The sequence below is a fragment of the Meles meles genome, chromosome 3, assembly GCF_922984935.1.
Source record: "Meles meles chromosome 3, mMelMel3.1 paternal haplotype, whole genome shotgun sequence".
Taxonomy (NCBI): Eukaryota; Metazoa; Chordata; class Mammalia; order Carnivora; family Mustelidae; genus Meles; species Meles meles.
This window is the reverse complement of record NC_060068.1, coordinates 96,753,931-96,767,717: the sequence shown is the minus strand read 5'-3', so window position 1 is coordinate 96,767,717 and position 13,787 is coordinate 96,753,931. Positions and strand designations below refer to the sequence as shown.

The 13,787-nt window shown below is 37.3% G+C and overlaps 1 protein-coding gene and 1 long non-coding RNA gene across 6 annotated transcripts in view; one reads left to right on the top strand and one right to left on the bottom strand.

Moving 5' to 3' along the window:
* Positions 1–7,365, top strand: part of MAP3K1 (mitogen-activated protein kinase kinase kinase 1) — an 80,347-nt gene extending 72,982 nt beyond the window's left edge. For all 4 annotated transcript variants that reach the window (XM_045998637.1, XM_045998638.1, XM_045998639.1 and 1 more), the window contains exons 15-20: positions 125–277; positions 1,642–1,804; positions 3,048–3,179; positions 4,069–4,211; positions 4,946–5,077; positions 6,406–7,365. In XM_045998637.1, coding sequence (XP_045854593.1) covers positions 125–277; positions 1,642–1,804; positions 3,048–3,179; positions 4,069–4,211; positions 4,946–5,077; positions 6,406–6,555 — 873 coding nt within the window. In that variant the 3' untranslated portion in view covers positions 6,556–7,365. The remainder of the gene's footprint in view (positions 1–124; positions 278–1,641; positions 1,805–3,047; positions 3,180–4,068; positions 4,212–4,945; positions 5,078–6,405) is intronic.
* Positions 1–13,787, bottom strand: part of LOC123937861 — a 55,879-nt gene that overhangs the window by 9,039 nt on the left and 33,053 nt on the right. For both annotated transcript variants that reach the window (XR_006817631.1, XR_006817630.1), the window contains exon 2: positions 11,141–11,237. This is a non-coding gene — a long non-coding RNA (uncharacterized LOC123937861). The remainder of the gene's footprint in view (positions 1–11,140; positions 11,238–13,787) is intronic.

Sequence of the window (13,787 nt, the reverse complement as noted above, 5' to 3'; positions counted from 1 at the left end):
AGGTCAACTTTATAGGTGGTCTGAGAAGCCAGACCAAGCAGGAATAGTATTTTGCCAGGCCAACTTCACAAACTCTTCCTCTTTTAATCTAACAGTAAAAAGATTGCTTTCATTTAATATGTAGACACCAGAAACTCTACCAGGACATACCAAAGCAAAACAACCTTACAGAGAAGACAGTGAATGGCTGAAAGGTCAGCAGATAGGCCTTGGAGCATTTTCTTCCTGTTACCAGGCTCAAGATGTGGGAACTGGAACATTAATGGCTGTTAAACAGGTAAATACCTAGTGAGCACATAAATGACTTAAATTATAAAAATGAAGCATGAGCAAATAAGAAAAATAAAGGATATGTTTCTGTGTGTATATGCTTTAGTTCTTTTTCAGAAACCTAAACTTCAAAGTAAATACTGCCAAAGCACCAAAAGCATCATGAATTTAATGGAAAGCTGAAGCATGATTTATTTTAATGAGCTGCAGAAATGTCCCCTGATAGTCTTCTATCTTTTTAAAATTTCATATATTTATTTGGTGGGGGGGAGGCCTGAGTTAGGGGAGGGACAGAGGCAGAGGGAGAAGGAGAAGCAGCCTCTCCCCTGATGAGCAAGGAGCCTGATAGGGGACCATTCCCAAGACCCTGAAATCATGACCCAAGCCAAAGGCAAATGCTCAACCAACTGAGCCACCCAGGTACTCCTGAAAGTATAGTCTTAAAGCATGATTATTTAAAATGCAGCACCACGGGGCGCCTGGGTGGCTCAGTGGATTGGGCCGCTGCCTTCGGCTCGGGTCATGATCTCGGGGTCCTGGGATCGAGCCCCGCATCGGGCTCTCTGCTCCGTGGGGAGCCTGCTTCCCCCTCTCTCTGCCTGCCTCTCTGTCTACTTGTGATATCTCTGTCAAATAAATAAATAAATAAATAAATAAAATAAAATGTAGCACCACGATGGGCCTCATAGAGGTTGTTTTTGGTTGTGCCTTTTTTTTTTTAAGATTTTTTTTTTTTAAAGATTTATTTATTTATTTATTTGACAGAGAAATCACAACTAGCCAGAGAAGCAGGCAGAGGGGGAGGGGGAAGCAGGCTCCTGCTGAGCAGAGAGCCCAATGCAGGGCTCAGTCCCAGGACCCTGGGATCATGATCTGAGCTGAAGGTGGAAGCTTAACCCACTAAGCCACCCAGATGCCCCTGGTTGTGCTTTTTATAAACAAGAGTTAATGATTTCATACTCCTTTTATCCATGTAACCTGTGCAACAGCATCTTGGGATCTCTAGTTTACTTTTTATGAACATCCTGATCAAAGTAAGAAAATTAAAATAAAGCTTTCATTTTTAAATTATGTTGATTCTTCTATGAATAGGCTTTTCTTATTCCATCTTTAGACAGTTTGGGAGGACTGGCTACATCCCAGTTTTTTCCCTTTTTCTGATATTTCATTGCTTCTTAAGCTAGACTCTCTTTTCTTTCTAAGAGTTTGATATTTTTTATGAAGTATTTATATTGTATCCATAAGCATAAATGCTAACTCCTGTTAATCTATAACTGATTTGAAATTGTCAACTTTAGATCAGATTGTTAATAAAGTTTGTAAACAGAAATTCGTCAGAATTCAAAACTTTATACATGGTTATTGAAACAGGTTACATATGTCAGAAATACATCTTCTGAGCAAGAGGAAGTAGTGGAAGCATTAAGAGAAGAGATCAGAATGATGAGCCATTTGAATCATCCCAACATCATTAGGATGTTGGGAGCCACATGTGAGAAAAGCAATTATAATCTCTTCATCGAATGGATGGCAGGTATGTTCCTGTTTTAAATTGCCAGTAATAGTACATGAATTTAACTTTCTGGCTAATACTAAATTTAGGAAAAACAGCTTAATAAACACTTATTTTTAGTAAATAGTTGCTTTTCTAAAAGCAAATCACCCCCCTAACATAATACGAACCGGAAATACATTGTTTTGTCTTACACTGATTGACTGGTGGGCAGCAAAACGAAGTGTACTGAGTAATAGTACAAAACTCTCAAAGAGGGAGGGGAGCCAAGAGGATTGGGTCTTACATTTAAATATAAATAAGATATTCACTGTCTCTACCTTTCAGACTTTTTCAGTGTTCCTTTTTAAATGATTGTGTAGGACTGTTTTACAGGAATAATTTTTTTAAGACCTGCTTATGTGTAAGAGCCCTATTTTTCCAGATAGCCATCATCAGTTGGACAGATTTGAGATGTTTTAACGTGACAATATAAAAATGAAATTAAGATATAACTTGGAAAAATTATTGTAGGCAAAGTAGCACTGAAGCATAAAGTTGAACCTTGTCATCTACTTGAACAAATAAAAACTGAATTTTATGTGGTATCATATCGTACATACAGTAAAACAAGTAACTTGGGATATAATGAATGAACAAATGCTTGGTTTAACATCTTAGATTTTTTTGCATCTGAAGGAGTGTATTTCTGTTTACATATCTGTTCTTTGGTATGTTCTCTGATTTGGTTGTAGCTGCCTAGATTGTTGTTTTTAGGTTGACTATTATAAATACTTCTCAGTGTGAGGTTTATTGAGCTTGTGACCTGTCACAGGTTAGAGCTAGTAAATAGTTGAGTATGAAGCTTCTTGCTGGCTCTTCTGGCTCCTCTCTGGTCCAGCTTCTCTCTACCTTCTGCAAAATAACATGTTAGCACTCTTTACTTAAGTCTTACTAAGAAAGGTATTTTGTATGTCTTGGTCAAAAAGAGAGGTAGATGGTACATTGCAGAAATAGTTCCATCCAAAATGTTAGGTTTTAAAGCTTTATGAAATCTTGACCTTCCAAAAAACTAGGTCATGAAAGTTGGATGAAAATGTCTAATTGATAGGTTTTGAGATCCCTGGAATATATTAGTTTTAAAATCCGTTTCACTTCTGGTGCAGAGTATAAATTTAATATTTCAAATTGAACATGAGCTTTGGCACAAGCATACGTAACCAAAGTGTAATGAAACTTTTAATTTTGGCTTGAGTTTATGATAATTATTATGTTTGTCTTATAGGGGGATCTGTGGCTCATTTGCTCAGTAAATATGGAGCCTTCAAGGAATCAGTAGTTATTAACTATACTGAACAGTTACTTCGTGGCCTTTCATATCTCCATGAAAACCAGATCATTCATAGAGATGTCAAAGGTAGGTATTCTTTTAATTACTACCTACTACCAATAAATAGAAAACAAATGTAGTTTTACAACTTGGACCTTTGTTAATAGTTTCTAACTTGAAATCGACTATGGGGTTGTTTCTCCTGAGTAACTCAAATCACTAGAATTAATAGAAGTGAAAGGAACCTGTGGAGTCATGTAATCTGCCTTCCTTGAAGAGACTGTGATTTTTTCCAGTCCTACAGCTAATTGATGGCAAATCAGGTATAAAAAGCAGGTCTCTGATTTCCTATCGTGGTCTCATGACCTCCTGCTCCCCAAAAGCTCCTGTCCCTGGCTTTATTTAGGATAATTGGGATGTCATGTACTTCTTTTGAGAAAAATCCTTTCAGTCTTTTGCAGTTCATCTTATTAAGAACAATGTTGGCTTTCTGACATGGATGTCTGCGGCTAGTATTTAACATAACATATTCAAGTAATTTTTTAACATTAAGTTTTTGTAAGTTAGAATTGTGAAATTCCTGTATATTTTCAGTTGGTCTAGTGAGTATGTTTCAGTAGGACTTTGTCTTAAAATGGAAACTACACTAAAATTTTAACTTCAAGGGAAGATTTTTGATGGGAATCATTATATTAAAGGTTTTCAGCACTTAGTAACATTTTATTAAATGTCTGCCTTTATTTCCTTCTGCCTCGTTACTTTGATCTTCCCTCTGAGGATTTGGATTTTATTTATTTTGCACTGTTGGTACCTCTGTGCCTTTAGCAAGAATAAAATGAATTCAGAGGGGAGATTTTTCTGAACCCTTCCATGTCCACTTCCTTTGTTACGGTCCTGTTTTGTTAGTATCTTACTGAGTCTCTAATCTGTTCTTTTGTTTTTAACATACAAGGTCATTTGCTATTTCTTTTGACAGGTGCCAATTTGCTAATTGACAGCACAGGTCAGAGACTGAGAATTGCAGATTTCGGAGCTGCAGCCAGGTTGGCATCAAAAGGAACTGGTGCAGGAGAGTTTCAGGGACAGTTATTGGGGACAATTGCATTTATGGCACCTGAGGTGAGAAGCAGCTTTGAGTGTGATGAAAGAAAATACCTGGAGTTCTAGGTGACAGAGTTAGAGCAAATTAGTTTGCAGTGTTATTCAGTATATGCTTACAAACTCGAAGCGCATGGCTCTAAAAATAAGGTTTTAATTATATCCTTGATTTCAGAACCCTTAATCGCTGCCTTTCCATCTTTGTCTTGACAAAATTTTAAAAGGCAGGTTTTAATAGTTTGCTTATAAGGCTATTTCTAACAAAGAATTTTGGGGTGATTTGTACTACTGTTTTATAGTACACCCAAAGCACACATAATTAGGAATCTCAACAGTTGTTCTTGCCCTGTTCCAAAGGGAGGTGAGCACAGAGAAGCCAGTCTTAGTAGCAGTGGAAGAAGTGTAACTAAGCACTGCTGTTCTGAATCAGGCTTCATCTGTTGTGTTCCGAACTCTTCGTGTTTATATGTAGTGATCACTTGTTGTCCTCTGGCCACTTGGTTTACTTAAGCGCACTCGGGGTGCTTGGAAATTCTGTGATACATCTCTTTCTTTCATTATCTCAGAATTCTCCAAAATACTTTTGTGCCACATGGGAGATTAATAAGTTTATTGATTAAATAAATGAGACATCAGGGTAGTTCTTGGAGTTACCATTGTTTTGATCTGAAATAAAAAAAAACTAGGATCTATAACTACAGAATATCTTTCTCTTTTTTTAATGAGTCTTTTTCCAAATTAACTCTCCATTTTAGGTCCTAAGAGGTCAGCAGTATGGTAGGAGCTGTGACGTATGGAGTGTTGGCTGTGCCATTATAGAAATGGCTTGTGCTAAACCACCTTGGAATGCAGAAAAACACTCCAATCATCTTGCTTTGATATTTAAGGTAACTGTGATATAAAAATTACTTCTTTCTGCTAAAATTGGCAGGAGGCAGATTTTCATGGATTCTCCTTAACTCTCAATCTCAGGTGAAAGCCTCTCCTCCTTGAAATAAATATGCATGTGTTCATCTCCAGGAATTTATATGGTGTGGTGAATATGGGCAGCAAATGTAGTCTGTCCTCATTTTTTACAATAGTAAGGCTCTATAAAGTCACTTGGAACAATGAGTTAGCAAATGATAAATCATTGTTCCTAGGTGAAATACATAAATGGATGTATCCAACTTTCAAAGGTAAGAACATAGAGCTGTTTATGTACATAATCTGCCAATTTTTTAAATCAGATTTACTCTTTCTTGTATTTAAAAAAATTACACCTGAAACAGGTACCAAATCCTATCTGTTCTACCTTTCTGACAAAGCTCAAATCCATTCTGTCCATTTCCAGCAGAGAAGATTGTAATAGTTGAGATTTTTAGCTTTTGATCCAGACATGTACTAGTTAAAAGCTTGGGCTCTGATGGGGAATGGGGTAACTGGGTGATGAACATTGGGGAGGGTATGTATACGTTGTCATGAACACTGGGTATTATATAAGACTGATGAATCACAGACATGTATCCCTGTAACAAATAATATGTTCTGTGTTAATTAATTGAATTTAAGTTAAACAACAACAACAAAAAAGCTTGGGCTCTGGAGTGATACAGACATGGTTTCAAACCACGGTCTAGCCTTTAATAGCCCTGTCACTAGGGGAATGACTAACTCAATCTACCCTCTGTTTTTTCGGTTGTAAAATGGGTGTAATGACAGCACCTACTTCATGGGATTATCTCTGGGCCTGAGTAAAGCAAAGTCTACTGCATTGGCACCCCAGCACCTCCCAGCTGCCATAACTGCCTCTGGTCCTTCCCATACTTAGAGATCTTCCTCCTTTGGTGCAGCTCTGTGTCTGATGTACTAAATGGGCAGGTGTGGTCTTTCTCACCTCGAATAGCTCTCTGTGCTGCATAATAGAAAATGTAGGAGAGCGTATAGTAAAAATACTTTACTTGCCTAACCATTTTGATGCTCTCAGCGGTGTTCATTTGAGACAGTAAGGGAAATGCATAGATCCATCTGCTCAGGATGTATATGGTCAAATTCTAGAAATCCTAAAATTTGAAGGTTCTTGGAGGAAGCCTCCCATCCGGCTGGTGAGTTTTCCCATAAGTTCTGTCAGAAGAAAAGTCCACACACTTCAGCTTCTGTTCTGTGCACAAGATCCATGTGTTCTACAGAGTTCTGACCATGCAAAGTGTCAACACACTGGTGGTTTTTCTTACAGATTGCAAGTGCAACTACTGCTCCATCGATCCCTTCACATTTGTCTCCTGGTTTACGAGATGTGGCTCTTCGGTGTTTAGAACTTCAACCTCAGGACAGACCTCCGTCAAGAGAGCTACTGAAGCATCCAGTCTTCCGTACTACTTGGTAGCCAATTATAGACTCTGATGGAGACAGGATGCTCAACAAGGCAAAACTTTTGTGGGGAACCACTCTGATAATCTGCTGGCCTTCATGCCACTGAACAGCTATGAACAGGACCAGTGGGGAACCCTTACCTAAGTATGTGATTGACAAATCATGATCTGTACCTAAGCTTAGTATGCAAAAGCCCACAATTTGTGCAGAAACTGTAAACCGTGCCTTTCAAAGAACTGGCCGTAGGTAAACAGGAAAGCAGTGAAGTTTGCATGACTAACAGAAGCGTATTTTGAGGTTTTTTTGGAGCACTTTTTCAGCAATATTAGCAGCTGAGGGGCTCAGGATCTGTTTTAATGTTTGAATTATTCTTCCATTTCATATCATGATCACAAGCAGAGGGTTCTGCAATTCCGTTCAGTTTTTTTTTTTTGTCACTGGCTCCCAATCAGTATCTGCCTCTTCTAGGTCAGAATATGCTATAAGTAGCAGTAAATATATTTTTAAAAGTTGATAACTTCTTTATGAACCACAGTTGACCTTTATTTTTTAAAATGCCTGGGCAGTTGTGGTTCACTGTGCATTTTACTGTTGGCCCATTCATTTCGTTTTTAGAAATCATGGTTCTGTATTTTCATTTCACCTTCACTTTCATTTAATATTCAGGGAAAGGTGATTTTTTTCAAACCAGAAAAAAAAAATAGAACTAGGTGTGAACTAGAGTTTATTAAATATCTTGCTATTCCAAGAGGGTTTTTTTTAATACAGATTTAATTTTGTTTGTTTTTAAAATTGGAATACAATAAAATACTACCTTCACTGAGTCAGTCACTGCTTTTTTCATGCAGGTTAAATATAAATTAAGTGAAAATCAACTATTCTCTGTGATGCAGCTCAAAACCAAGATCAAGATGACTTTGAAATTTGATTTTTTTTTAATGTATTGGTTTCTTTTATAGGAAACATCACACCTTTGAAGTCTTACCTTGTATGTAATAATCCATCATTCATCATCCATCACCACTAATAAAATTAAACTGCTATTTTCCTTCTGCCATGCATTATCTCTTTACAGTAGGCCTGTCTGATAATTAAAGAAATTAACTAATAACTCAACTACCAATGAGTAATAGTGTTTTTACAAAATAAATTTTCTTGGAACTCCGAAAACATGTTCAGAAAGAAAAGTGAAATTGAATTTGACTTACACCCTAATTCTTGGATTTTGCTCAGTTATCTAATGGTTTTCATCAGAGTTGAATTCAGATGCATGGAATCCTGAAAGAAAATGGCAGCTCTTTTATCCTTTTTTTATGACTCTTAAAATATTTAATACAACTTTTTGAGATGAGAAGTTTTAACTCTTCAGAAGCCAGTTGAATTATTGCAGAGTGAAACAGAATTGGTTATTCTCAAAGACTCAGGATAAACTAAATAAGCTATACAGAGTACATTTTAAATGTACATCACAAATTGGAAGTAAAGTAAGTTACAAGATAAGTTTACAGAGATATATTGCATATAATTTTTAAAAGGCAGGTTTTTTTGTTTTTTTTTTTTGTTTTTTGGGTTTTTTTTTTTTACGTGAATGTGTCTCTTAGTGAAATTTTACATTCCTTTGTTTTTGGAAGATTGGCAATAATTGAAGAGTTAAAAATAGTACCGAAATGTGAAGTTTGGTAGCTCTAAATGTGTTGTACTTGACTTTCTTTTTTTATTTTGTATCTTTTCTGTGTGTGTGACTACTTAGAATTTTCACAACCCTAATAAGATTGTTTCCGAGTTTCTCATGTGCAAGCTTTAACGGATGCACTCTTGCCATTTTATGTACTGGAAGATCATCACTGGTCAGATTAATACTGTGTCTGACAGAAATGTAAACTGTATAAACTGAGGAACCTCAGCTAATCAGTATTACTTTGTAGATCACCATGCCCACCACATTTCAAACTCAAACTGCCTCTAGATGCAAATCCATTGTTTGAGTTTGTTTGCAGTTCCCTCAGCTTGCTGGTAATTGTGGTGTTTTGTTTTTTGTTTTGTTTTCAATGCAAATGTGATATAATATTCTTATTTTCTTTGGATCAAAGCTGGACTGAAAATTGTATTGTGTAATTATTTTTGTGTTCTTAATGTTATTTGGTACTCAAAAGTTGTAAATAATGTCTACTGCTGTTTATTCCAGGTTCTACTACCTCAGGTGTCCTATAGTTCTTCTTCTACCAAAGTTCACTTTCACAATGAAATTATATTTGCTGTGTGACTATGATTCCTAAGACTTCCAGGGCTTAAGGGCTAACTTCTATTAGCACCTTACTGTGTAAGCAAATGTTACAAAAAAAAAATCTCTGGGTTAAGAAAATTTGGCTTAAATGTATCCTTTGTTATTTTAAATATATCAAGATATTTTAATTAAATTTTTACCCCATTGAACCAATTTTATAGTATTTGTACCTATTTTGGTGTTTGTCTTTATAGTAAATAAAAGTTTTTAAACAAAGGTTGGTAATTTTATTTATTTTGCCAGCTGCCTAGTTATGTCCTTTATAGATGAAGGATCCAGACCAAGAGTACGTATTTCTTGTAGTCAAGTTTCATTCAATCCAGAATCATTCTTCTGTTTTTTCTTTAGGTTCATGACCTTAGTATTTTTTAAGATTACAGGTTTTTTTATAGAGGTCCTCCATTGGAGTTCATCTGGTGCTTCCTCATGCCTGGATTCAGTGTATGCATTTGTGACAGGAATATCAGAGAGGTGATGCTACGCTCTTCTTGGTGTGTCTTTTTTTTTTTTTAAGATTTTATTTATTTGAGAGAGAGTGAGCAAGAGTGGAGGAGATGGGGGAACCACAGGAAGAGGAAGCAGCAGACTCCCTGCTGAGCAGGGAGCCCAGTGCCCGGCTCTTCTGGTGTGTCTTATCAGGAGGCACTTCAAAGCCAGTTTGTCCCAATGCTGGTGATATTAACAGTGATCATCTGAGTAGGCTTCACCACTGTAAAGTTACCGTTTCCCTTTGTAGTTAATATCCAGCTTAGTATGGATGTTAAATATTTTGTAGAGGTGATACTTTGAGATTACATAGTTTGTTCTTAATTCAACTTTCACTCTCTGCTCTTAGCCTTCTTGAATTCGGAATTATTACTCTGATAGATGCCAAATGGTGATTTTTCTAGTCCTTGCATTCTTTCTGTATTTTGTTAATAGACATTTTGCTATAAGATGAGCCACTGCCTTCGGCTCGGGTCGTGATCTCGGGGTCCTGGGATCGAGCCCCGCATCGGGCTCTCTGCTCGGCAGGAAGCCTGCTTCCTCCTCTCTCTCTCTGCCTGCCTCTCTGCCTACTTGTGATCTCTCTCTGTGTGTCAAATAAATAAATAAAATCTTAAAAAAAAAAAAAAAAAGAAGAGCTTTCTCTTTTCCTATTTATTACTCATTTATAAGAATGTTTTTTTGGATTCCTATACAGTGAAAGAGAATCAGTTACTGTCATGTATTAGCTCAAATAGTCATCCTCAGCCACTGGGTGCCTCTGAAAGCCAGCTTCTTCGAACACTTCCATATTTAGAGACTCATCTTGTGTGTTCCCTGTTTCAGCCCTGGGATCAGCCATTTTCTAAAGATTCCTTTGATAGAGACTGGTATTTAAAAACAGGGTGCTAAAAATGCTCTTTGCTCTTGGGTGTCACTTTTGTGTCACCTGCTCCCAGAGTTTTTCTTGTGCACATACAAGAAATATACATACACACATACACATAAACCATGAGTTCATACCAGTCTAATTTCAGTCTACCACCATGAGGTTTATTCAAGCCTCCCCCCTTTCCATATTTTTAATCCTTTCCTGGACAGTGAAAAGCCTGACTCCCATGTACTTCAATATATTTACTTATTTGTTCAAGTCCCCCCCCCCCCCACCAACCCCAACCCTCTGTGTAACCAATCTTCCTAATCCCTGACAGGCTGCCTTCCCTGCATGGGGCCCAACCCCTGCTGGGCTGCCTTTGTTCATACTTATCTGTAGGCTTTCATATATATATGTTCCATATATATTTTTTAAAGCCATCTTACATGTATATATAAAAGTTGTATGATACATACTGTACATATAATAGCATATATATTATATATACAATATACTTTATTTTTTTAGAGTACTTTCAGGTTCACAGCAAAATTTAGCAGAAGATTCAGAAATTACCCATATGCTTCCTGTCCCCATAGACTCAGAGCCTCCCCAACTATCAACATCTAAGGACTTTTTGCCAAGAAGGAAAGCGCTTCCAAAAAAGTTTTTTTTTAATCTTAAGTGAAAGTTACAACTCTTTTAACAATCTACCCTATGTGGCTTAACATGGTATATACTTTCATATAAATACTACTACTGTTCCTAGGCAGCACAGATTAAACTTAGTTGATTCTTTTTACATTGTATGGGAATGAAGTTTCTCTCACCAGAATTATTTGTCAGGCATACCCTGGAACAGTGATTACACTCCATTTTACAAATGCAGAAACCAGCCAGTTGCAATCATTCTGCAGTCAGGCTACACCAGAGAACTCCCCTGACCTGACCCACAGTTTTAGTCTTAGATTGTACCTTGTGGTTGTGTGCTCATTTCTACTTTTATTCTTCATTTTTCTGCCAGTAGTCATCTCTCACAGGATCAAACAATCAGAAACAAGATGAATTAAGCCTGCAAAATAGGTAATGTCACGGATTAAGTGGTGGTTCAGATGGCATTTTCTGTATCTACATTTGTTGTAAAGACTCTGTATAATATGAAAATATGCATCTTTTTTTCTTTTTTTTTAAAGAGAGGGAGCGAGGGGGACAGGGATGAGGCGCAGGCAGGATAGAGAGATTCTTAACAGGTTCCATGCCCAGTGTGGGCCCTGACATGGGGCTCAATCTCACAACCCTGAGATCACAACCTGAGCTGAAGTCAAGAGTCAGACACTTAACCAACTGAGTCACCAGGTGCTCCCCAAAATGTGCATCTTTTAAATAGGCTTTAGATATTACTATTAAACAGTACACTTATGTCATTTCCAGAAAATACTACCTTTGAGAACAGATTTTTGCCTTAGAGGAATTAAATGCTATTGTTTTTTGATTCTTTGCCATCTATTTAAATGGCAATAATAATTGTGTAAAAGGGCTGTATATATAGGATAGATAGAATCTAGAAAAACATTGGGGTATCATGCTTACCCAGAAATGCCAATAAATGCACATGTGAATTAATATAGTAATTCACTTGTTATAAAATGCATGAAATACTGATGCCACTGGGGAGAACAGTGACTAAACAGAAACTTTTGCAATCTGTCACCTTTCTACACCATGACAATTTTTAGGTTTCTAGGGAACAGTAGTAGGTCATAAAGAGGGACCTGGAAACCAGGAATACATACATACACTGGGTCAAATCTGGCTCTGCCACTTACCATTTGACCTTCTGAACCTTCACTTCTGCCTCTATAGAATGAAAGTGACAGTGTTGTACAAAGTAAAAGAACCTATGTAAATGGCCTAGAACACTGTCAGGCACGTTGGATGCACACTGTATGTTTGTATGAACAGATGAGCGATCCAAATGTTAAGGATTCAAATACCTATGTGGCTTGAAATGCCCTTAGCAGGGCCTATGGCCAATCTAAGAGTTCATGCCAAATTCATGTTCAAGAAGGGGTCTGTGCTTGCCATACGGGAATGGGAAGAAAAAAATAAAAGCCTCTAAATTTTTAAAAGAAGCTGGAAATCTGGATTTTATCTGCAACTTCCTGTTGTTTAAATACGGGAAACTAATTCAAAATTTGGATTAGGCACTATAGGCTAAACAAAACTCATAGGCTAGTTTTAAACTGTGGCTAGCCATTTTTTGATCTCTGATTTGGTCCAGTCTTTTAAAACAAAAAAAGGTAGACTACTGGAGGAGAATCTCACTTTTGGAAAAGTGGATCCAGGACTTTTGCCTTTTAAGAGCTGTGAGAAGAGGGGAAAGTGGAGATGCTGATTATAGATGCTAGCGAACAAACCTCTGAGGAAAAAATTAATGTCTAACTATATGCACTAATGTGAAATGTTTACCATTAAATCCTAATTATCAGGTAGCATATTATGCATATGTAACATTCAAATATGCCATCACTGATATTTTAACTTTGTGAATTTTATTTGACAACAGACATTCTGTATTATATGACTAGAGAACTCCATCCATGATTGAAGCAGCGTCACCACTTTATAGTCAACCTGGAATCACTCTAACCCATGCCTCATGGCCCTCATACCTTTGCCACCCACGCAGGCCTAAAACTAAGCTAACATGATGATGTAAGAGGCAGAGTCATCACACTCCAAAGTACCTTTCCAACAATGCTGAAATTCCTATTAGAGTTTAGAGATAATGAAATGCTATTTTCCTTTAAAGTCAATTTGCTAAAGATTTCTCACCATGTATAAAGGCATACTGAGGGGTGCCTGGGTGGCTCAGTCAGTTGAGCGTCTGCCTTCAGCTCAGGTCATGATCCCAGGGTCCTGGGATCCAGCCCCGAATTGAGCTCCCTGCTCAGTAGGGAGTCTGCTTCTCCCTCTCCCTTTGACTGCCGCTCCCCCTACTTGTGTCTGCTCGCTTGCTTGCTCTCAAATAAATAAATAAAATCCTAAAAGAAAAAAAGAGATACTGAGAGAATAAGGGTGTGACTAGGGTGAAAGGGAAAGAAGGAGAAATAACATGGGATGGGAGACACTGAGAAGTCCTTGGCAGGAAATGGCATGATTGTATTTTGTAAAGATCACTCTAGTAGCATCTTGAAGAAAGAAACACAGTGGTACAAGAAGCTGAGACAAAGTCAGAAGACAGCTGCAGTGTCCAGTTAAGAAATTATGCCTGGGTGGCTCAGCCGGTTACACATCTGACTCTTGATCTCAGCTCAGGTCTTAATCTCTGGGTAGGGTGTTCAAGTCCCACATTGGGCTCCAAGCTCAGCTTGGAGCCTACTTAAAAGAAAAAAAAAATTTGTGAAAGATTTGAAAGAATTTGTGAAAAAACGCTCAACAACTGGAGTATAGAAGGAATATACTTCAACATAATAAAGGCCATACATGACAAGTACACAAATAACATCAGACCCAACTAAGTTTTCATATACATAATTATTATTTTCCCTTAAGGTCAGTGTGCTTAGGGAGATTTCTCAACCTTTATGTAAATACACTGCCAGGATGAGGGCTTTACATA